Below are 23,210 nucleotides of genomic sequence, written 5' to 3'. Positions count from 1 at the left end.
GGGAGCAGCCACTGCCACCCAGGGAGCAGCCACTGCCACCCAGGGTCTAGCCACTGAACGATTCAACAACTAGTAATGTCAGTGAGATCAAACATGGGTAGACAAAGAAACCCCCAAAGGAAAGAAAAGGAGGACTCGCCAGAAAAGCAGCTAAGTGAGACAGAGATATGCAACATGACGGAAAAAGAATTCAGAATAAGGTTCCTAGAGTACATGCACCGGATGTTCAAGAAGCAAGAAGAAACAGATGAAAAACTCAACTTCGTATGCAAGAAGCTAGAAGAAACAGGTGAAAAAATCAACAACTTAAGTAAGTCCCAAGAAGAAATGAAGAGCGACATAGCTGCAATAAAAAACACCATTGAAAGTATCAACAGTAGACTGGGAGAAGCGGAGGACCGAATCAGTGAATTAGAAGACAAGGAAGCAAAACACACTCAAACTGTACTGCAAATGGAGAAAAAAATTAAAAGACAGGAGGAGAGCCTAAGGGAACTTTGGGACAACATGAAACGAAGCAACATACGAATAATAGGGGTGCCAGAACAACAGAAAGATGAACATGGATTAGAAAACCTATTCGAAGAATAATATCAGAAAACTTCCCTGAGGTGGGGAAGAAAAAAGTCACACAAGCCCAGAGAGTCCCAAACAAGGTGAACCCGAAAAGACCCACACCAAGACACATCATAATTACCATGGCAAATGTTCAGGATAAAGAGAGAATCTTACAGGCTGCAAGAGAGAGGCGGAAAGTAACATACAAGGGATCTCCCATTAGATTATCAAATGATTTCTCAACAGAAACACATCAGGCCAGAAAAGAATGGACGGAAATCTACAAAGTGATGCAAAGCAAAGGACTGAATCCAAGAATACTCTATCCAGCAAGGCTATCATTCAAAATTGAAGGGGAAATAAGAAGCTTCACAGACAAAAAAGGGCTAAGGGAGTTTATCACCACCAAGCCAGCCATGCAAGAAATGCTAAAGGGACTGTTGTAAAAGAAGAAATATCAAGCTCAGAAAGAAAACAGCCACACACACACACAAAAAAGAAATGGCTACAAACAAGTACCTTTCAATAATAACTTTAAATGTAAATGGACTAAATGCTCCAAATAAAAGACACCGAGTGGCTGAATGGATAAAAAAACATGACCCATACATCTGCTGTCTACAAGAGACCCACCTCATTGGAAAGGACTCACACAGACTGAAAGTGAAGGGATGGAAAAATATCTTTCACGCAAATGGAAAGGAAAAGAAAGCTGGGGTAGCAATACTTATATCTGACAAAATACATCTCAAAGTGAAGGCCATAACCAGAGATAAGGAAGGCCACTTCATAATACTAAAGGGATCAATACAACAAGAAGATATAACCCTGGTAAACATATATGCACCCAATGCAGGAGCACCCACATACATAAGAAAACTTCTGGAAGATATCAGGGGAGATATCGACAATAACACAATCATAGTAGGGGACTTTAATACACCACTGACATCACTGGATAAATCCGTTAGACAAACAATCAGCAAAGAAACAGCAATCCTAAATGACTCACTAGATCAGATGGACTTAATTGACATCTTCAGAACACTACACCCCACAGCTGCGGAATATACATTCCTCTCAGGTGCTCATGGGACATATTCAAAAATAGACCACATATTGGGTCACAAGCAAAGTCTCCACAAATTCAAGAAGATTGAGATCATAAAAAGCATCTTCTCAGACCATGATGGCATAATGTTAGAAATAAACTACAACAAAAACAACCCAAAATACTCAAACACTTGGAAGCTGAATAGCATGTTATTAAATATTGATTGGGTTACCGATGACATCAAAGAAGAAATTAAAAACATCCTGGAAACTAATGACAATGAAAACACAACAATCCAAAACCTCTGGGACACAATGAAAGCAGTCCTGAGAGGGAAGTTTATAGCTCTACAGGCCTATCTCAAAAAACAAGAAAAAATGGTAGTTAATCATCTAACTCTACAACTCAAAGAATTAGAAAGAGAGCAACAAGAAAACCCCAGAGTGAGCAGAAGGAAGGAGATAATAAAGATTAGAGCAGAAATCAATGACATAGAGACCAAAAAAACAATACAGAAAATCAATGAAACCAAGAGCTGGTTCTTTGAAAGGATAAACAAGATTGACAAACCACTCGCCAGGCTCACCAAGAAGCAAAGAGAAAGGTCCCAAATAAACCAAATCAGAAATGATAGAGGCGAAATAACAACAGACCCCACAGAAATACAAATGATTGTTAAACAATACTACGGACAACTCTACTCCAACAAACTAGACAACCTGGAGGAAATGGACAAATTCCTAGAAAAATACAACATTCCAAAACTCAATCAGGAAGAATCTAAAAACCTCAATAGGCCAATAACTATGGAAGAAATTGAAGCAGTCATCAGAAAGCTTCCAGCAAACAAAAGCCCAGGGCCAGACGGCTTCACAGGGGAGTTCTACCAAACATTCAAGGAAGAACTAAAACCTACCCTCCTCAGACTACTACAAAAAATTCAAGAGGAAGGAACACTTCCAAGCTCATTCTATGAAGCCAGCATCACCCTAATACCAAAACCAGGTAAAGACATCACAATGAAAGAGAATTACAGGCCAATATCCCTCATGAACATAGATGCCAAAATCCTCAACAAAATCTTAGCAAATCGGATCCAGCAGTACATCAGAAGGATCATACACCATGACCAAGTAGGATTTATCCCAGAGATGCAAGGATGGTACAACATCCGTAAATCAGTAAATGTGATACATCACATAAACAAATTGAAAGAAAAAAACCACATGGTCATATCAATTGATGCAGAAAAAGCATTCGACAAAATCCAACACCCATTTTTGATAAAAACTCTCAGAAAGGTGGGAATAGAAGGATCATACCTCAACATAATAAAAGCCATATATGACAAGCCCACAGCCAACATCATACTCAATGGTCAAAAACTAACACCATTTCCCCTAAGAACAGGAACAAGACAGGGATGCCCACTCTCACCACTCCTGTTCAACATAGTACTGGAAGTATTAGCCATTGCAATTAGGCAAGAAGAAGAAATAAAAGGCATCCAAATTGGAAAAGAGGAAGTAAAACTGTCCTTATTTGCAGATGACATGATATTATACATACAAAACCCTAGAGACTCCATCAAAAAGCTACTAGACTTAATACATGAATTTGGCAATGTAGCAGGATACAAAATTAACCCCAAGAAATCTGAGGCATTTCTATACACCAATAGTGAACTTTCAGAAAGAGAGATTAGAAAAACAATCCCATTTACCATCGCACCAAAAAAATTAAGATACCTAGGAATAAACTTAACTAAAGAGGTTAAAGACCTCTACTCAGAAAACTACAGGACGCTGAAAAAAGAGATAGAGGAAGACATAAACAGATGGAAGAACATACCATGTTCTTGGATTGGTAGAATCAACATCATTAAAATGTCCATACTACCCAAAGCAATCTATAAATTCAACGCACTTCCCATTAAAATACCAATGGCCTTCTTCAAAGATCTAGAACGAACTCTCCAAAAATTCATCTGGAATAAAAAAAGACCCCGAATAGCTGCAGCGATCCTGAGAAAGAACAAAGTAGGTGGGATCTCAATGCCAGATATCAAACTGTATTACAAAGCCACTGTTCTCAAAACTGCCTGGTACTGGCACAAGAACAGACATATAGACCAGTGGAATAGAATAGAGAGTCCAGAAATTAGCCCGAACCAATATGCTCAATTAATTTTTGACAAAGGAGGCATGAACATACAATGGAGCCAAGATAGTCTCTTCAATAAATGGTGTTGGGAAAATTGGACAGATATATGCAAGAAAATGAAACTAGACCACCAACTTACACCATACACAAGAATAAACTCAAAATGGATAAAGGACTTAAATGTACGACAGGAAACCATAAAAATTCTAGAAGAATACAAAGGCAACAAAATCTCAGACTTATGCCAAAACAATTTCTTCACTGATACAGCTCCTAGGGCAGTTGAAACTAAAGAGAAACTGAACAAATGGGACTACATCAAAATAAAAAGCTTCTGCACAGCAAAAGAAACCATCAACAAAACAACAAGAAAACCCACCTCTTGGGAAAACATATTTGCCAACGTCATATCTGATAAGGGCTTAATCTCCAAAATTTATAGGGAACTCATACAACTTAACAAAAAGAAGATAAACAATCCAATCAAAAAATGGGCAAAGGATCTAAATAGACACCTTTCAAAAGAGGACATTCAGAAAGCCAAGAGACATATGAAAACATGCTCAAAGTCACTAATCATCCGAGAGATGCAAATCAAAACAACAATGAGGTACCATCTCACACCTGTCAGAATGGCCATCATCAACAAATCAACAAACGACAAGTGCTGGAGAGGATGTGGAGAAAAAGGAACACTTGTGCACTGCTGGTGGGAATGCAGACTGGTGCAGCCACTATGGAAGGCAGTATGGAGGTTCCTCAAAAAATTGGAAATGGAACTCCCATTTGACCCTGTGATCCCACTACTAGGAATATATCCCAAGAAACCAGAAACACCTATCAGAAAGGATATATGTAACCAGATGTTCATAGCAGCACAATTCACCATAGCTAAGATCTGGAAACAGCCTAAGTGCCCATCAGTAGATGAATGGATTAGAAAACTGTGGTACATCTACACGATGGAATACTATGCTGCTGTTAAAAAGAAGGAACTCCTACCATTTGCAACATCATGGATGGAACTGGAGAGCATTATGCTAAGTGAAACAAGCCAGTCAATGAAGGAAAAATACCACATGATCTCACTCATTCATGGATAATAAAGACCATTACAAACTTTTGAACAATAATAGATACAGAGGCAGAGCTGCCTCAAACTGATTGCCAAACTGCAGTGGGAAGGCCAGAGAGAGTTGGGGGGCAGGAGGGAGGGGAGTAAGAGATCAACCGAAGGACTTGTATGCATGCATATAAGCATAACTAATGGACATAAGACACTGGGGGGTAAGGGAGGGTAGGGGTGTGTCAAGGGCGGGGGGGAAAAAAAAAGGACACTTATGTAATACCCTTTGTAATACTTTAAGCGAAAAATAAAAAAATATTAAAAAAAAAAAAAAAAAAAAAAAAAAAAAAAATAATTGAGTCTTCTATTTTCCTACAATAGCACGAGTTTTTAATGCTAGAACTACATGTTAAGGATGCAGGAACAGCTGCACGATGGAGTTCCACCTCTAATCACAGACCAGAATTGCTGAAAAGGACATTTACTCCAACCCCTGCCGTGTGTAGATAAGGGGATGTTCCTGGAGAGGTAAACCTGCTGGAATGACAGAGCTCGGCTGACCCTCAGTGGCCATTTGGTCCATTGCTTTCCAATAGGCAGCATCTCTCAAATCTGTTTTTACATCTGCAGACTTCTTGTATTGCTTATTTTGTTCTCTGTTTTTTCAAAGGCCCACATTTAAATATATATATATAATATTCCTTACTATTTACAAAACCTATCATAAATAGAAATCGATAAAAATACGTACATAATCATTAACCGCATATGTTCTCTCACTAACCACCATATCACACTTTGGAAATCACTGATCCAGCCCAAGTGTCCCATTTTATAGCGAGAGACTGGGGCCCAGAGGGTAGCTCTGAGCCACACTACCACCACCTCCGCTCATGCACCTGACCTCACACCTAATATTCCAGTAACTGACAGAGATGTTCCCTGCTCCTTGTGATACTCAGCTCTCAGACCTGAGCAAGACACTGAGTCCACAGCCCATCCACCCAGAAATGATAAGCACAGAAGACTCAGAGGGACCCCGCAGTGAGCAGAACAGCTAGAGATTCGTCCCTGCCGTTCATTTCAAAGGTGCTGTTTGCAAGTAGGAAGTTTCTATAGCAGGCGTTTTCCACTGGGAAGCAGAAGACACCTCCAGAAGACTCAGGGTCTCACGCTTAGAGGTCTGAGCTACTGAAGAGCAACTTTGAAGGCTCACTGTCTCAGCTCCCTCCAACAACATTAAAAAAGTTCCCGGGAAGAGACTGAAAACAAGTCTTTGCACGGGAGATCCTGGTGTTTCCCAGAGAAAACCATTTGTTGGAATCTTGATAGTGAATGATGAGTTGAATAGTCAGTTTTCAAAAGGGGAGCTGACAGTTTTGTTCTGAAATGGAAAAGCAGGAAAATAAAATTGGCAGCAGAGGCCTCAGAGCGCTCAGGGCAGACCAGGACATCTTTTGGGGAGAAGTTGATGCTAGGTCTCAGCTACCGTGGAGCATGGAGAAGGGAAATTGGCAATGCACAAGGAGGAACTGGGAGAACTAAACAATTGCCGTGGTCACCACGTCTAAATGGAATTGGAAGCTCGGAGTCATACAGGCCAGTCTGGTATCCAGATGAGTCTAAGCTGGTTGGATTGAGAACCAATTTTCGTGTGAAAAAAAGAGAAATGATCTGACCAATGGAGTGTCTTCTTTCCTTTAGCAACTATTCCATCCTGTTGACCTTGCCTTGTCTTTTATGAATCTTAGCAATCAATCTCAAGGACAAAGCTGGTGACCATAGTGAATGTGGGATATTATCTCTATTTTCCACTATAACTGTCCTTTTCAGTTCTGTCTGTGCATCCAGATGACTTGGGGGATATTTCAAAATCTAGATTCCCTGAGCTCAACCTCTGATACTAACTCAGAATTTCCAGAAAAAAGGATCATTAATGTATCTAGAAATATATATATATATATATATATATATATATAGAGAGAGAGAGAGAGAGAGAGAGAGAGAGATAATATGCAAATTAGTCCGGGATGCTGTAACAGTCACAACCAGCTCAGGAGGAGGGGCCTGGTGCGGGCCCAGAGCCTGAGAGAACAACAAACAGGGTGGCCTGCGCCTCGGAGCCAGAGAGCACAACATGCAGCGGGGGTGGCCCCCAACCCCAGCCCTGTGGCCGCAACGCTGGGCTGCTGGGGCCGCTGGGCTGCTAGGTCCAGGGTAGAGACACAAACCCTCAGGGGGGGCTGGGTTTGATTCTGATCAAGGGCATGTACCTAGGTTTCAGGCTTCTCCCTGGCCAGGGCCCAGGTCAGGGCTCATGGAAGAGGCAACCAATTGAAGTGTGCCTTTTACATTGATGTTTCTCTCTACCTTTCCCTCTCTCTTCCATGCTCTCTAAAAATCAATGGGTGAATATCCTCATGTGAGGAAGAAAGAAAGAAAGAAAGAAAGAAAGAAAGAAAGAAAGAAAGAAAGGAAGGAAGGAAGGAAGGAAGGAAGGAAGGAAGGAAGGAAGGAAGGAAGAAAGAAAGGTCATATCCTATGATAAAGACATCTTGAAAATGCCTAAATAAAGTTGTCATTTTTCATGGTTATGGGACTAGAGTCTGTGTTGATGAAAACACCTTGGTGGCTGTGGCGGCCGGCAGTGGCGGCAGCTGGGGGTGATGGGGGTGGCGCCTTCCCCTGATCAGCCCTGTTGCCTCCCGCAGAGGGATGCCAGACTGCAGCTTGTAGGACATCCCCTGAGGGCTCCCAGACTGTGAGAGGGGGCAGGCTGGGCTGAGGAACCTCCCCCCACCTCAGTGCATGGGCCTCTAGTATACAGTATAATTAAAGTCCTCACATGATTCTTAAGCCAAGCTCTTTTTAAAAGTCAAAGTTGGTAAGCTTTATCATCTTGATATATTATTTCTGGGTTTAATAGTTTTATTGAAATCATCTCAAATGTAAGCTGCCTGAAGTCCTTGGTGACAACTGACTGAGTAAAAAGGAAAGTTGTGGAAGAAGAGAGAATAGATGAGAGAGAGAGAGGAGAGAGAGAGAGAAGGGAGGAGGGTTGGTAGCTTAATCTAACCTCAGGATTTTGAAACAGAGATGACTGTAACTTTTGGAAAGAGACTTATGTTACCCGTCTAAGAACTGAAGTTAGAGACAGCTTCTCTGGGGGTTTTGTATTCAGAGCCTCTGAAACTGTGTCACATAACTCTTTTTTTCTTTAACTCCCTTTTGCTATATAGTGCCTCTCAGGAAATCCCTCAAATACTCCTTAAATAGGAAGACTGTTCATTTTTTTAGTGTGTGAAGGTGGGAAGAGCACCAAGAAAGAGTAAAGAGAAAGTTCAGCCTGGGTTCCAGGAAGAACTTCAGCCGGGACATTCCATCTCCTTGCAGGGCCCTGGGAAGATGGGGGAGAAGGGGCTGGTGAACAGAGGCTAAGAACCAGGCTGGGTTACCTTAGGTCAGTCCTGTCTTGATGGGGTGTTGTTCCTGAGAGACAAGAGCACAACTTGGCAGCCGACTGGTTTTGATTTAATTACATAGTGAGATAGTTTCCTAAGAGCATACAACACAATCCTTTCTCCTAAACGTGCATTTAATGTTCAACAAAACACTTCTCGCATAAACACGTCGTTTCTAAGCCCTTATTGCCATTCCCAGAACTGCTCTCAGCCTTTCAGAAACCCATTATTTTATAATTATAATCAAGACTATTAGGACAGGACAATTTGTGCCAAAAAGCCCATTTACACTCAGAATTGTCACTTAGCACTGTCACAGGGCGGTATCATCTCTATTTCTGTAGACATCAAGGAGAGTAGCAGGCATTGCCTTTTAAACTTTCAATTTTTAAATGGCATGGGAGTTCCTGACCTTGTCTAGATTATTTTCTAGTCACTTCTCTGACCACCCCTGGCAGAACAGTGCAGGACACAAGGCTGCTGTTACATGGGGGAAAGAATGCAGCCCTGGGCATGAAGCCAACTTGACTTCACACCCTAAGTCTCCATCTTCCAATTGGGGATTTCACTCTTTGCTCCTCAGTTTCTTTACCTGAGAAATGGCACAGCTGCCAATACATGGTCATTTAATTTTAAAAATTAATTAATGCCCAGATTAGAGCAGTCCCAGGCATGTACCAAAAGCTTAGCAAATATTATTGTGATGAATACATATGAGCTGTGTGACCTTAGACACATTACTGATCCTCTGTGGGTATCCATGTCCTCATGGCTAAAATGAGGAGCCTAGTACCTAGCTCACAGGGTACAGGAAGCAATCAGGTGAGTACACATGATGCTCAATGAATTAGGTTCCTTTTGATCAACCACTTATTCCACAGTGTTCACTTTGATCTGAAAAATGTAATGATCTCCATAATGGAGCCCACAGAATGTGATCTCATTCCAACCATCTGAAGAGTCCTTAGCTTTTGGAATTTCCCCCATAACCTCCGTGGTCAACCACAGGTCTGTGATCCCCGCAGGAAGTCCGACTGACCAGAGAAATGGTACAGCAATCTAACCATGTTGTCTACAGGACAGCCATTATCTTGTGGGTCTGATGTGTCCATTGTTACAAATCTTTAATCACATACATCTTTGATTTACTTTTGCCCAGACTCTTATGACTGTAGTAGTAATACCAATAAGTAGCAATAGCAATAATTACCTTTGGTTGATATCATTCAAAATTATGATGGTGAATGAGGAGGTTTTATGCATGTTTGTGGGAGAGGGGGGCTCTGACATGGCACAGTGTTTAATAATCCTGGCAAAGAAATGAAGTGGACCTGCATCCTCACCTCAGAGCTGCCCTTTGTCAGCAGGTTCCACAATGCCTGACACATTATAGAATGTCTCCAAGTGTCAATCTCCTTATCTGTAAATTGGAAATAATTACCATTTTCTAATTCATTGATGTGACAAAGGAAATAGCACTATAAAGGCCTTGCACAAAATGATTTCTCTGTGAAAGGTAACAATTATCATCATTTGCATGATCATTATAGCCATTCAAGTCATTGCATGACTTTGCCACGATCACTCAAAAAGTCAGTGGGGAGCCTGGACCAGATCTCGGTGTCCATCCTCCCAGGAGTTCACTTTCCAAGGCACCAGGATTCTGCTGCATCATAAATAAACAGAGCATGGCTTTGCCCCTTTGTGCATTCTAGCAGCAGCAGCCGGTCATTCAGTGTGTGTTGCAGATCTGGGACCCTGCCTTCTCTTCCCACTCTCCCTCCTTGGGAGTCAAATTGCTGACTTTGACTATGGCTATGAGACCTCCTGCCTTAGGAACTCCCAGGATTACTGGTTTCTATGTCCACTCATCCTGTTCTTCCGGCAGCCCCTTCAAGCAGCTAAAATGAGAGACGTGCTGTGTCTCCTCTCTACTCTCCGTTTTATTGGTATAGTACCTTGTAGGATAGGAGAGACTTAGCCTCCCTATTCAAAAAAAAACCAAAAAAAAAAAAACCAAACTGAAGTCAGAGAGATTGATAAACTTGTCCAAAATTGTATTGTGAATGTGTGGAAGAATCAGAATTCAAATCCAAGTCATCTATATGCATCTGCTAGACTAGTATGTACATAATAAAAGTCCACGTAGAATTATTAAAAATTGATACTCCCTACATTTAGTAACAATAACTAGAATATTCCCTAGAAAGAAAGTAAAAGCAAACTTTCCAGCCACTCCTAATTTTCAAATCATCTACATTTTTCTTCAGCTAGAAAAATGGATTCTCAGCATTCTAGGAACTAGGCTGAAATTCTGAGTCTCAAAGTCTCAGGTATTTGAGTCCTCTCATTTAGTCAAGAGAAAAGAAGGGAGCGTGATTTTGCCGGCGGGAAATGCAGTCAGCGGGGCACACTATGTTGCTCAGTCTAACTTGAAGCCTGTATCAAGGTGCTAAAGTTGATGGACTCAGACTATATCAGCTAAGCCGCCTTACTGAGTTGATTTCCAATGACATGTCATTGCCATTTAATGAAAGCATTGAAAGGAAGAGTCTTATTTAAAACCACTTGTCAGAAAAGATCTCTGAGGGAAGAATGGTGGGTCATTACTATAAACATGAAAATAGCTCGGCCTATCTGGATGGACCGATTTGCACTGGAGCCTCATGGACAAGAATTCACTCCACGGGAAAAGAGAGTTGAAGTGGGAGAGGCTTAGTCCAACATTGTCAGAGAAAAGGGTTGGTTTCAAATACCCGATGTCTCTTACACAGCTCATCCTTCCACCAGACACCCATCCTTCAGTTCTACCATCATGCCTGGGTTCTGGTGTTGAGCCCTGGCTACAACAATGAGAAAATAAAAATAAATAGCAGTAACATTCCAATCTGTATATGAAAGAGGGGAAGGCATTAGAGAAACCATCTAGCATAGTTGGCTTTTAATATCAGAGACTGAGTTTAAATGCAAGTGCCGCCACTTTCTGCCTGTGTGACTTTGAACAGGTCACTTACAGTCCCAGAGCCTCGGTTTCCTAATGGACAATAACACTGATTTGACTAGTACCCATCTCATAGGCATGGTGTAGGGATTTAAATTACATGTCATACAGAAAGCAAGAGAGTAGGGCTGAACAATAACATCAAAGAATAACTGTTGGAAGTCTTCTTCCCTCACTTCTACAAAGTAACTTAGACCAGAGTTTCTAGTTCTGACTGATTAAACTTATTGGCCATGTATACTATGCTTGAATCTCCCTCACATCCTTCATGGAAAGAAATGTGTTATAAATAAATTATTCAGTATATATAAGACAAATGCATATGCGTTTGCCTAATTTCACGGTTTCAGTGAAAAACCCTTGACAAGTGTCAACTGCACAGAGAGCTGCTGGGTTTCACTTCTCCCTTGCCAGCCTTAATCATGAAACGGGGGAGGGCGGAGTGGAAAGAGAAGGCCGAAGTCCAAGGGCAGGCCGGCCACTCATTTAACCTGTGCCTACTGACAATAAAGTGACTCCCGTGAACCTCAGGTCTCACATCAGTATGATGGGATTCGAATTCTTAGTCTGCTACTTCACCTGGATAATAAGAGATTCGAATGTGGTTGTCACTGTGTTAATATGTTCCAATTTATAGGGTAGTATACAAATTTAAGGCTTTCTAATGATATTAATTTATCTTTATTCTACCTTTCATGTCTCTCTACTCCAGAAAAGTTAAATGGATTCCATCCCTAGGCATGACTTTCCTCTTTCTTCCCCTTCTGCTCTGTCATACCATTTTTTTTTCCTTTCTTGTCTACCTCACCCTCCATTTTCAGAGTCCCCATCTCAGAGAAGGGGCTAATGGGAAGGAGACCAGCATACAGGATCCACTCCAGTTGTATTTTTATTTTCCTCCTTGGAGTCTTATATATTTGCTTAAACTAAAACACATATGCAGAACTCGTACTCAAATATGCACATGAGCACACTCCCATATAGCCAGGACATACACAAAAACAGACCTTCAAGCTACTCAGGATCTAATGCATCCACTTGTATGTAAGCAATCATGTACAGACACAAGAGTACAGAACTCAGACAGCTGTAGGCATCCATACCAAATGCCCACATTCCTCCCCTTGAAATACAATCGCTCTCATCCAGACACATGGTCTTCATACACAGAGACGGAGAGGCATATGAACAGACACACACATCCACTTTCACTAGCACATTAAGACCTAAAAACACACCCAGGCACATTGGGCAACTCCGACCAAGCTCAGACCAAAACACACTCTGAAACACTCAGGCACAAGCACATTCTTGCATGTGGCCATAGTTCCAGTTCTGACAATTGTATTTTCCAAATGTCCTCATTGCTTTCTTTGAATGCACTATTCTGAGAACCTCAGTGAGTGTGCTTTTCTGAGAACTCCCCTTACCATGACCCTTATTAACCCCAGGAACATATTTTCTCAATGAGAACATGTACTCTTTTGTCAATGTGGTCATGGAGTGATGCCCAACAGGAAGAAACAACGTGTGTTCCCCACCTTGAATCATTTCACAATCCCCTCAGGGATTCAGTGTTTCATCAAACACTCATTTGGCGCAGAAAAAAACCTTTTCTGCAACTCTTGTCTTGTGTTCCCCCCGGCTGCGTCAGCCCACCTGTTTCTAGGATCATCCAGAAGAGCTGCCCTCCTGCCGCCATCCCACCTTTTGCCCCTCCTCAAGCCCAAATTACTCATTATGAGACCAAGATGTCAGACTTCTCTCCCCCGTTACAATAAGCACCACTTTCCACCAAATTATTTTAATGCTTCCTTTATGACAGTCATAACTTAATCGGCAATCAATTTAGAATGACATCAAGTGACAAAGTGACAGAGTGTATTTGACATATTTGCTTGAAAGATATTGGTTAAACATGGATATTTCCAGTATGTCTCTTACAACCATATTGAAAAATTGAGGTTTATAGAGAAGACGTGTAAAATGAAAACTGAATTTATAAAAACAAAAATACATCAGGGACTATCAGTTAATAATGACCGGGATGTTTGTGAAGATACATTCATCAGGTGTCCTTAGGAAATGGGTGCAGGTTTTTGACCTTTGTGAGGAAATTGACTTGAAGTGGAGGGAGGATCTGAATTAGAAGCCTTCTGAGTCATCACGTAGAATTTAAATTGTATTCAATAGAAATGGGAAAAGTGAGCAAAGGCCCAGTGTAGTAGAAACGACAAAACCACTTTGTTTCAAGGCAGCCAACACAAAAAATATGAGGTGCTTTCCATTCAAAAGGCTCAGGAGAAGAATTATGTCCTTTTCTGATGTTACCAGGGCAGGTCTCTTAGTTATAATTCAAGTATATAGGGTAAGAGTTGAGTTGAGTTTCTTTGTCCTGAATGCCTAGGCTGAGTTGGTTGAAACATCCACCTGCAGGTTCTATATTTTAGCACAGTATTTATTCCCTCCACACTGTAAACTCCGTGAGATTAGCAGTCCTGTGTGTCCTGGGTACCACTGAAGCACCTTCCCTTGGTGCAATGTCTGCTATGCTGCAGCATTTAATAATTGTCAACGGAACAAATATTGGATGCACCTGGGCAAGAGGCACCCAAGGAGTGTCTGTACGTTAGGTGGAGGTCGTTGCTTCATCCTGGCTGCTTTCTGCATCCTCTGTTCCTTCTGGACTCCATGGCTTACCATCCAGCAAGGCTTTTCTCAGTCGTCGCCAGAAGATGTGCCGGCCCAGGACACTGTCCTCCCACTCTAGGTAAGTGTTCCTGCTGAGAAGGCGATACAGTTCCACCTGCTGCCTGAGCAGGGACCTCTCCACCTTCTGCAGGACGATGAAGATGATGCCTGCGTGACTGCTCAGGAACTGCCAGGTCTGGGCGATCTCGTACTCAAAGAGGCACCATCGGCTCTGGATGAAGTGCCGGGACACCACCACAATGACCTTCCGGCTCTTGTGGAAACCTTCCTGGATGATGTTGGCAGCAATGGCCACACCAGGGATAAAGTCTCTGTAGTGAAGGCAGAGCTGAAAGGGGGGGACTCCCTCCTCCAAGTTCTTCACCAACTCATTCCTCACCCAGTCCTCATCATGGCTGGAGTAGATGACAAAGGCATCGTAGGTGCTTTCCCCTTTGCCATACTTTTTGCAGCCAGCCAGAAGCATCAGGTGGAAATAGAACTTGTAGACCAGAACTGCGGCTACAGATACCACGAGTACTGAGAGAACTGACACACTAATGATAGTTTTGCTCATCTGGCAGGTGGCATTTCTAAAACTGAGCACAGGCACACCCTGCATAGCTAAAGGTTTCTCACACATCATGTGTTCAGCTCCCACCAAGATGTGCCTGTGATCCTGGACCCACTGCAGGAAGCGCATGTGTTCACAAACACAAGCAAAGTTATTCTGGTTCAGGTTTAAGGAAGTTACATTGCTTGGAAAATGCTGTAGTTCCTGCCCATTGGCGGCCACTATACGGTTAAAACTACAGTCTAGAACCCGGAGAGAGAGATTTTTAAAAGGAAGCATATCCAAGGACAAGAGGTGGTTGTGACTCATATTTAGCACCTGGAGTCTAAGGAGTGAGCCAAATGCCTCCTGGGACACCCGTTCCAGTTGACACTGAGAGAGGTCCAGTTCAGTCAACTGAGTCAGATCTCTGAAGATATTTGGAAGGAGTGCATCCTGAAAAGAATTGCCAGCCATTTTCAAGACTTGGAGGCTGATCAAGCCATCAAAGATGCGCAGGAAGACAATCTTGGTGTTAGTGTAAGAGATATCAAGGTAAAGGAGATTTTTGAGTGAGAGGAATACTGAAAAATCACTGGCCTGTTTCAGAGTGGAATGCTGGAAATCCAGACGTTCTAGTTGCTCTAAGCCCAAGAAGTTTGAAGTCATGATAATAATATTATTGAAGCTCAGATTTAAGTGTTTCAGTTGGGTTGTCCCAAAATCACGGTGAGAGCAGCAAGACTTGTAACTCAAGCCATTTTTACTGAGATCTAGAAACTCAAGGTTTGGTAGATTAACTTTAGTAAAAGTGGTAATACCTTTGTTGGCAGTGAAAACAAACTGCTTGAGAAAGGTAAGCTCCAATGTAGGAAAATGTTCAAATATACATTTAGACAAATTTAAGTATTGCCATTTGAAACCTTTTGGAAAGATTTTTAGCTCGTCTAAATACAGACCCATAAGAGATATTGTAGAAGCCTCTGGCAAACAATTTAAAAAGCCAAGATCATCCCCTGGAAACTCATCGAAGTGTGCTATCCGGAATTCTTCAATGGTCAAATTGCACAGACCCTCCAGGGCAGATTTGTTGAAGTTTACTATGGTTCTTTCATTTTTAAATTCTCCCAGAATCAACCGATTGATCTTTAAACCAGCCAGACCTTGAATACACGTTTTCATGACCTCTGCACTATCAAAATTACTTCTCAAAGTCAGTTCATGGAGCTTAATTTTTTCAAAGGCACCTGGTTGAATAAAGTCTAAAGGGTTGAGGGACAGGTCTAAGGAGAGTTTGAATGAGGGCATTTGATGTAAAACCTGCAAGTCTTCATGGTAAATATTGCGGATCTTGTTATTGGAAAGATCCAAGTGCTCCAGGTTAGGCAGGTTAGAAAAATAGTCCGGTAACTTGAAGGAATCAATTAGATTGTGAGCCACATTAAGCTCCTTCAAGGTTTTCAGATGTCTGATGGGGAAGTCCTCTAGTGATGCTAGGTTTGTCTCCACAGCCACCAGTGTCTGTAAACTTGGCAGTCCAGAAAAGGCTCCCGGGGCTAAACTCTGGATAGGGTTTCCTGTCAATATCAAGATGGAGAGATGCTTTAGGCCTTGATATGCATCATCTTCAATCTTCTGAATTTCACACCTACAGGGAAAACAGATACAGATTATATGTTTCTGATGAATAGGGAGCCCACAATGGAAAAGCAGCAGCATCTAGCTCTCCCCACAGCTTTGACATGCCATACAGTTGTGAACAGGCAAAGATGCCAAAGCTGATGATGGCAGGGACACATTTGAAGCCTTACAGCTTGGGTATTATCTTATGAGCCGCAGTGGCAAACTCTTTTTTAAAAAAAGTATGTTTTTATTGATTTTAGAGAGAGATGAAGGAAGAGGGAGAGACAGACAGAAACATCGATGAGAGAGAACCATGGATCGGCTGCCTTCTGCACCCAACTTGTCCCTTACTGGGGATTGAGCCCGCAATCAGGCATGTATGTGCCCTGACCAGGAATCTAACCTGCGACCTTTTGGTACACGGGATGGCACTCAACCGAGCCACCACAGCCAGGGCAACAAACTTTTATCACACATGCTAAGCAGAGACAATACATCCATCAGAACAAAATCAGTTAAAGATCAATAATTGGGTCACATACAGAAGGTATGGCTGACAGAGTATGTAATAGTCGGGGATCAACGTTAGCCATTTCCTGCCCCAGGTAATTGTGCCCATACATCTGATTGTTACAGACAGTCCAGTTAGTTGTTGGGCAGGATAAATGACTGGTGAATGTCAATTTCAAAATGTAAGAAATTATACCTAAGTGTCACAGGTACCCGTAATGTTGATGAAAAGTTATAAATATCACAGGTAAACATTAGTGATAAAGGTGAGTTTTATTAAAGAAAAATCTAGGAGAGTTTATACCCAGGGAACAGACTTAGACGGGGGAGGGGAGGGGTCAAAGCAGGCTTCTCTGAGAACATTTAAGTTGAAATTTGAAAGATGAATAGGGATGAACAAGAAAAGGAAGTGAGCACAACAGCAGGTACAAAACCCTTGAGTTAGGTGGCAGCCATCATACACAGAGGAACTGTGAGAACCAACTTCTTCGTCCGGAGTCAGAGAAGGAAGTGGAGGGGTGTGAGAAGGGATCGTGGAGAACGGAAGTTAAACTAAGGCCCGAGGCTTTAATACCAGAAAAAGGACTTTGCATTATACCCCAAGTGAAATGGAAGCCATGCTATACAATGTTCGTAGAGGTATCCATGAGACAGGGCTTTTATCCAGCCAACCAACAGTGAGCTAATGGTCAACTCTTGCTAGCATGGCAAGTTCCTGCCAGTTACAGTTTGTAAATGGCTCCTTTCCTAGTCTAACCTGAACTACATTGGCAATGTTTCCATTTGCCCTATCTCCTTCAGGAGGTTCATGGGTAGTACAAGCATTTCAGTCCAGGTTTCTGTTATTGACTGATAACTGGATAGAAGGTAGCGGGTGCAGCAGAAAGGACAGTGGAAGATGAGGCCAAGACATCTGGGTTCTAGCATCTCTGCTTGTCCTTTTCTACAGCGTGATCTGAGGGACTCCTTTTCTCCTTAGGGGCCTAAGTTACCACATTTATAAATGAGGCAGCTAAACATGATTCTTTCTCAAGTTGCTTTAGCTCTATGATTTTATAGTCTGTAATCTTATGTATATATCATTCCATGCATCAGGAAAAACTGGAAGAGTCTTGCTGTGTCTCTATCTCATCAAAGGGTACTCATCACTTTAGAGAAATCAAGTACTAAGATGAAGTAAACATTGAAATTGGAAGTGGGAGATGTGAACTTGAATTTCTACTCTGCTGCCAGCAAGATACATGAACATAGATAAGTCACTTAAACTTTCCCTGCCTCAGTTTCCTTGTCTATAAAAAGAAAAAAATGTATCAATAGGTTTCTATAGAAAAAAAAGAGGCTTCCTGGCTCATCACAAAGGATCCTTAGAGAACTAGTTGAGTTACTGTATGTGAACATTGTAAAGCAATATGAATAGGCATAGACTGTCTATTATACCATTGTGTGCCCTTGTCTTCTTACTGGCTAACCAGAGAGGAAGCTTCCTCTCTCTGAGCACATATTAAGGTCTCTGAGAAAAGTCCCTGTGGTTGGTGATGGATCAAAGATGAATTATAAGAAACTACTACTTATTTAAAACAGAGGGAGGGTTGGTCTGTCTACCTCCATACAGTTCTTGACAAGATTCTTAGTTAGAAATCTGAAGTTTAGAAAGTAATGAAATGCTACAATAATAATACTTTATACTTATCAAGTCTCCTTTATTAAGATTTTAAGTATGTAGAGCATGTCAGCATTCATTATCACATTTAACCCTATGGGGTAAGTTTCATCATTTCTGCTTCTCAGATGTGAAACTGGAGATTCAGAGAGATGAAGTGACATGCCTCAGGCCATGTAGCTGTACATGTTGGCAGAGGACCTGACCCCACAGGCTCTATAAAATACACCACTGCCTTTGACATGCCTCACTCTTCTTTGTTATACTCTGTCGGTATCTGAGTGAACATCAGATGCTCACTCTTTACAGAAACATCTACTCTAGATTTATTTCAACTGTGCTGTTAGTCTTTATCAGGACTATCCTATCTAATAAAGATGGAATATGCAAATTGACCATCACACCATCACAAAGATGGCGATGCCCATAGCCATACTAAGGTGGCACCCAGTCCCCTCAGCCCCGCCGGAGTCCCCCAGTCCTTTCAGCCATGCGGGGGGGGGGGGGAGTGGGGGAGGTGAAGGGGGAGGGTGGCAGAAGCCAGGTACGGCCGGACCCGCCCTCAGCCCCCCAGCCACCCAGGACTGGCCCATGGTGCAGGCAAGCCTCTGATGTAGGCTGCCCAGCCACCCAGGGCCACCCTAGGCTCAGGTAACCAGGGCCGGCCGAGGCTTGAACTGCCGGCAGTGGCAGCAACAGAGGTGTGATGGGGGTGTTGCCTTCCTCTGATCACTGGGTTGCCTCCCGCCCCTGAGGGCTCCTGGACTGTGAGAGGGGGCAGGCCAGACTGAGGGACCCCCCCCACTCCAGTGCATAAATTTACATGCACCAGGCTTCTAGTCCATAATAAAAAGCCATATGTGCAGTGTTTCTCTATTTTTCACAAACTGTTACAGAAACTATGGTTTGTTATTGAGTCCACTAGCTAAATATAGTTCACTATTTTTTAATAAGACTCCTAACCAATATTTTAAGAATACATTTTTATTGATTTCAGAGAGGAGGGGAGAATGAGAGAGAGATAGAAACATCAATGATGAGAGAGAATCATCGATTGGTTGCCTCCTGCACGACCCCACCCCCTCCACTGGGGATTGAGCCCGCAATTAGGGCATGTGCCCTGACTTGGAAATAAACCGTGACCTCCTGGTTCATAGGTTGATGCTGAACCACTGAGCCACACAGACCGGGGAAGCCCCCTAATCAATGTTAAGATTCAGTTTCCCCTTCCCAAATAATGATAATAAGTTAACCTGTCATAATGAATGATAAATTCCCTGCATCAGAAAGGGAAATCTTAGTCAGTGTTCTCTCCCCACAGCATATGTTTCCCTTAGATCTTGCCATCTTTCTCCTGGGTTCCTTGTATCTTCCTAATTCCCTATTCTCTACATCACTTTTAATCCACTCAGATCATGAAGTCTGTCTTGACTATCCACTGCAGAGAACACCCCTCTTCTGAAAAATGCAGTGTGTAGCCTCTAGTTTTCACATAGCTTATCACCAACTCTTGCCTATTTTTATTATCTCAGGTTCAAAATCCAAAATCAAAATCAGTAATATTTGTTGAATGTCTATTATGTGCCCAGCACCATGCTCATGATTTTAGCGTATTAACTCTTGAAAGTAGATATGCCCTCCTTGGTGGCTGAGATTGAATGCTATATCTCAACATACTTCTGATTCCTAACAGAGTGTACATATAGCAAGTAGTCATCTGCTGATGAAAGAGTTTGAGACCCTTTGCTCTCCTGACTTAAAAGGAAGTTCAAAGATAGGATTATCCTTAGAAACTGCCTCTTGTCTAACTACTGATTTCACATATTTTGTATGTAAAACGAAGAACTGGAGAAGGCATGTGGCTTTTCCAAAGTTATATAGCAAGTAAGACATCTAAAGAATGGATGAATAAGTGACTGAAATGATAGAACAATGGACATTTTACCTGGTTCAGTGTCTAAAAGCTTGTCATTACCTGGATAAATCCAGCACCTGCAGTTCTGAGAAGTTGGAGAAGCTGTGGCTGCCTAAATGCCTCAGGGGGTTAAAGCTCAAGTCCAGGTTCTTGATTGATGTAGGGAGGTTATCAGGGATTTTGTAGAGATTCAGCTCCATGCACTGGTAAGTAACATTAGGAACCACCTGCAATGATCATACATTAGATGCAGTGTCTTAATGCCATGCACCTCAACACACCTTCCTCTTCTCCTTGGCCAGAGTTGGAGAGATCTCTAGGACAACCTGCATCCATCCACCCATCCATCCATCCATCCATCCACCAGCCCATTTACCTACTCACTTCATACTTACAAAACATCTTACTCTGGATTTAAGAAGGGAAAAGCTTCTACCATGTGCCTACTATTCTAACCTCTGCTATAATAGTGGCAGCATTTAGTAAGAACCAATAGTAGAGTGGTGAAGAGTTGAGGCTCTGGAGTCCACAAGCCTAGGGCTTCACCTCAGCTTTTCCATGTGATTTAGGAGAAGACTTTGTTTTCCAGGTAACACCCCCATTGTATACAGCCTGGGAGACTGACAGTCAAGGTGTCCAGACTTCCTTACTCATAGCCCAATTGCTTCTCTCTCTTGGCTTATTGACCTCTGAGCAGATGATAGAGAAATGGGGAAAAATAGTTGGAGTGCCTAGACCCCTATGGTGGAACCTGGTCAGAAACATCCAGTGCTTTATGCTGACTTGGTTTCTGTATCAGCTTCTATTATACTTTCCCAAATTTTCTGTAATTCCTATTCTCCAAAAACCCATTTGATTTCTGGATTCTCTGATTTCTCTAAAACATGTCTTGCTTAAGCCAGCTAATTGTGGCTTTCTGTTGTTTAATACCCATAGAATCTGTTAAAAGGATTACAGGAGATAAGGCATTTAAAGAGATGATCAATAAATGTTGGCTTTTACTATCATTCGTTGTTATTAATTAATTGCTATATAACAGCATATTTCTTATGTTATATACTTTAATATTCAACTAAACTTTTTAAGGAAGAATTTCTAGAGGTGAAAGAATATACATAAAGTCTAACAGGCCAGGCCATATGTGCAGGTCCTCACTTAATGCACATGTCTGCTTAAATGATGCCTTTAACAGGAGTCTCACAGGCCACACAGTCTAATAGGGGATGGTGCCAGGCACTCTTCTCTCACCACCTTTTATCCTGCCTCCCAGGACGTATCACCATCTAACTGTAACATCATGTTGCCCATGCAACTGTTCCATCTGTACTGTTTGTCTCCCCGACTAGGTTGTAAGGTCTGATGGTCTTGCTCTCTGCTATGTCTCCAGCACTCAGAGTGGTGCCTGGAAAATGGTCAATGCTTAATAAATATTTGTTCAATAAGTGAATTACTGATTGAATGGAGATTTGTTTAAATCCCAATTGTAGGCATTTTCTGTTTAGTGTGTTGGGCAGTACAAAGACCAGTGTGATATGGCTTCAGACTTCAATGAGCTCACAATCTCGAGTAACAAGATCTGAAATATTTACCATGAAGACTTGCAGGTTTTACATAGAATGCCCTCATTCAAACTCCCTTTAGACCTGTCCCTCAACCCTTTAGACTTTATCCAACGAGGTGCCTTTGAAAAGTGAAATAACAATGAAATAAGCCAGTCAGAGCAAGACAAGTACCATATGCTTTCACTCATAGGTGTAATCTAATGAACAAATGGAACTAACAAGGGAAATAGAGACAGACTCATAGATAGACAGCAGGCTGACAGGTCTTGAGGGTGTGAGGCAGGGGAGGTGGGGGGGGGGATTGAGCAAATAAGGGGATAAAAAAGAGGGGGGGGATATATTGAAAAGGGCTATCAGACCAGGCTTGGAAAATATTTCCTCTGGTTCAGAAAAGATAGAGATCAATCTGCATCAAAGGATAGATAGTAGAAGGCTTTTGAGAAAGAGAAGATTTCAAGGTGGGTCTTGAAGGATGAACAAGATTTGGATACCTGGAAAGAGAGGGAGGAGGGAGCAGGGGAGTGAGGGGAGTAGAAAACTCAATCTTATCAGCCAGAGAAGGGAGTGGTGAAACCGGAGCCCAAGGGGAAGCCAGGGTCTGATAAGGAGGTGCTTCTCCTTTATCTTATGGCAATCCTTTTTAAATCATTTCACATATTGAAGCTGTGCAACTGCTGTGTGCTAGGAACTGAGATATAACGATAAATAAAACCCACAATGGCCGTGCCCTCTTAAAGTTCTATCTCAAAGGGAAAGAAAATGAACAAATAAACTCATATATATTACATATTATATAATGGTGTCCTGTAAAAAATAAAGTGGCATAAAAGATTAGGGATAAATATGGGGCTGGCAGCTGGACATGAGGTGATCAAGGAGGACTACGCAGAGGAGGTGACATTTAAGCAGTGATCTGAATGAAGTGAGGGATTAAGCCATGCAGATATCTAGGCCTGCGCTGTCCAACATGGCAGCCACTAGTCACCCAAGGCTACTGAGCATGAGAAATGGGAATAATCTGCCCGGCTGGGATGGGAGGTCGAGGTTTCATTCCGGTTAGGACACATGCCCAGGTTGCAGGCTCAATCCCCAACCAATGATTCTCAATGATTCTCATCATTGATGTTTCTATCTCTCCCTCTCCCTTGGGGGGGGGGGGGGGCGGGGGGAGAAATATTAATAATCTAAACTGAGATGTATGGTGAATAAAATATATATTAAAGACTTAGTACCAAAGAAAGAATGTAAAATATTTCATTAATAGTGGCATGTAAATTACATTTTGAAATAACTTTTGAATATACTGGGTTTAGAAAACTATGTTTTAAATTTAGTTAGGTAAATGAATGATTTAAACTGAAATCATATCCTGTGGCCCACATGATGTTACCAG

General features: G+C 42.0%; 1 protein-coding gene across 1 annotated transcript in view; it reads right to left on the bottom strand.

The window, feature by feature from the left end:
- Window positions 1-13,102: 13,102 nt before the first annotated feature.
- TLR4 (toll like receptor 4) overlaps window positions 13,103-23,210 on the bottom strand; it is an 11,770-nt gene continuing 1,662 nt past the window's right edge. The window contains exons 2-3 of the mRNA XM_006091085.3: window positions 20,316-20,482; window positions 13,103-16,195 (exon numbers count right to left, since the gene is read on the bottom strand). Of these exons, the coding sequence (XP_006091147.1) occupies window positions 13,933-16,195; window positions 20,316-20,482 (2,430 nt within the window). The 3' untranslated portion in view covers window positions 13,103-13,932. The remainder of the gene's footprint in view (window positions 16,196-20,315; window positions 20,483-23,210) is intronic.

Source organism: Myotis lucifugus, unplaced genomic scaffold (assembly GCF_000147115.1).
Source record: "Myotis lucifugus unplaced genomic scaffold, Myoluc2.0 scaffold_87, whole genome shotgun sequence".
NCBI classification, from domain to species: domain Eukaryota; kingdom Metazoa; phylum Chordata; class Mammalia; order Chiroptera; family Vespertilionidae; genus Myotis; species Myotis lucifugus.
This window is presented reverse-complemented; position numbering and strand designations above follow the sequence as displayed.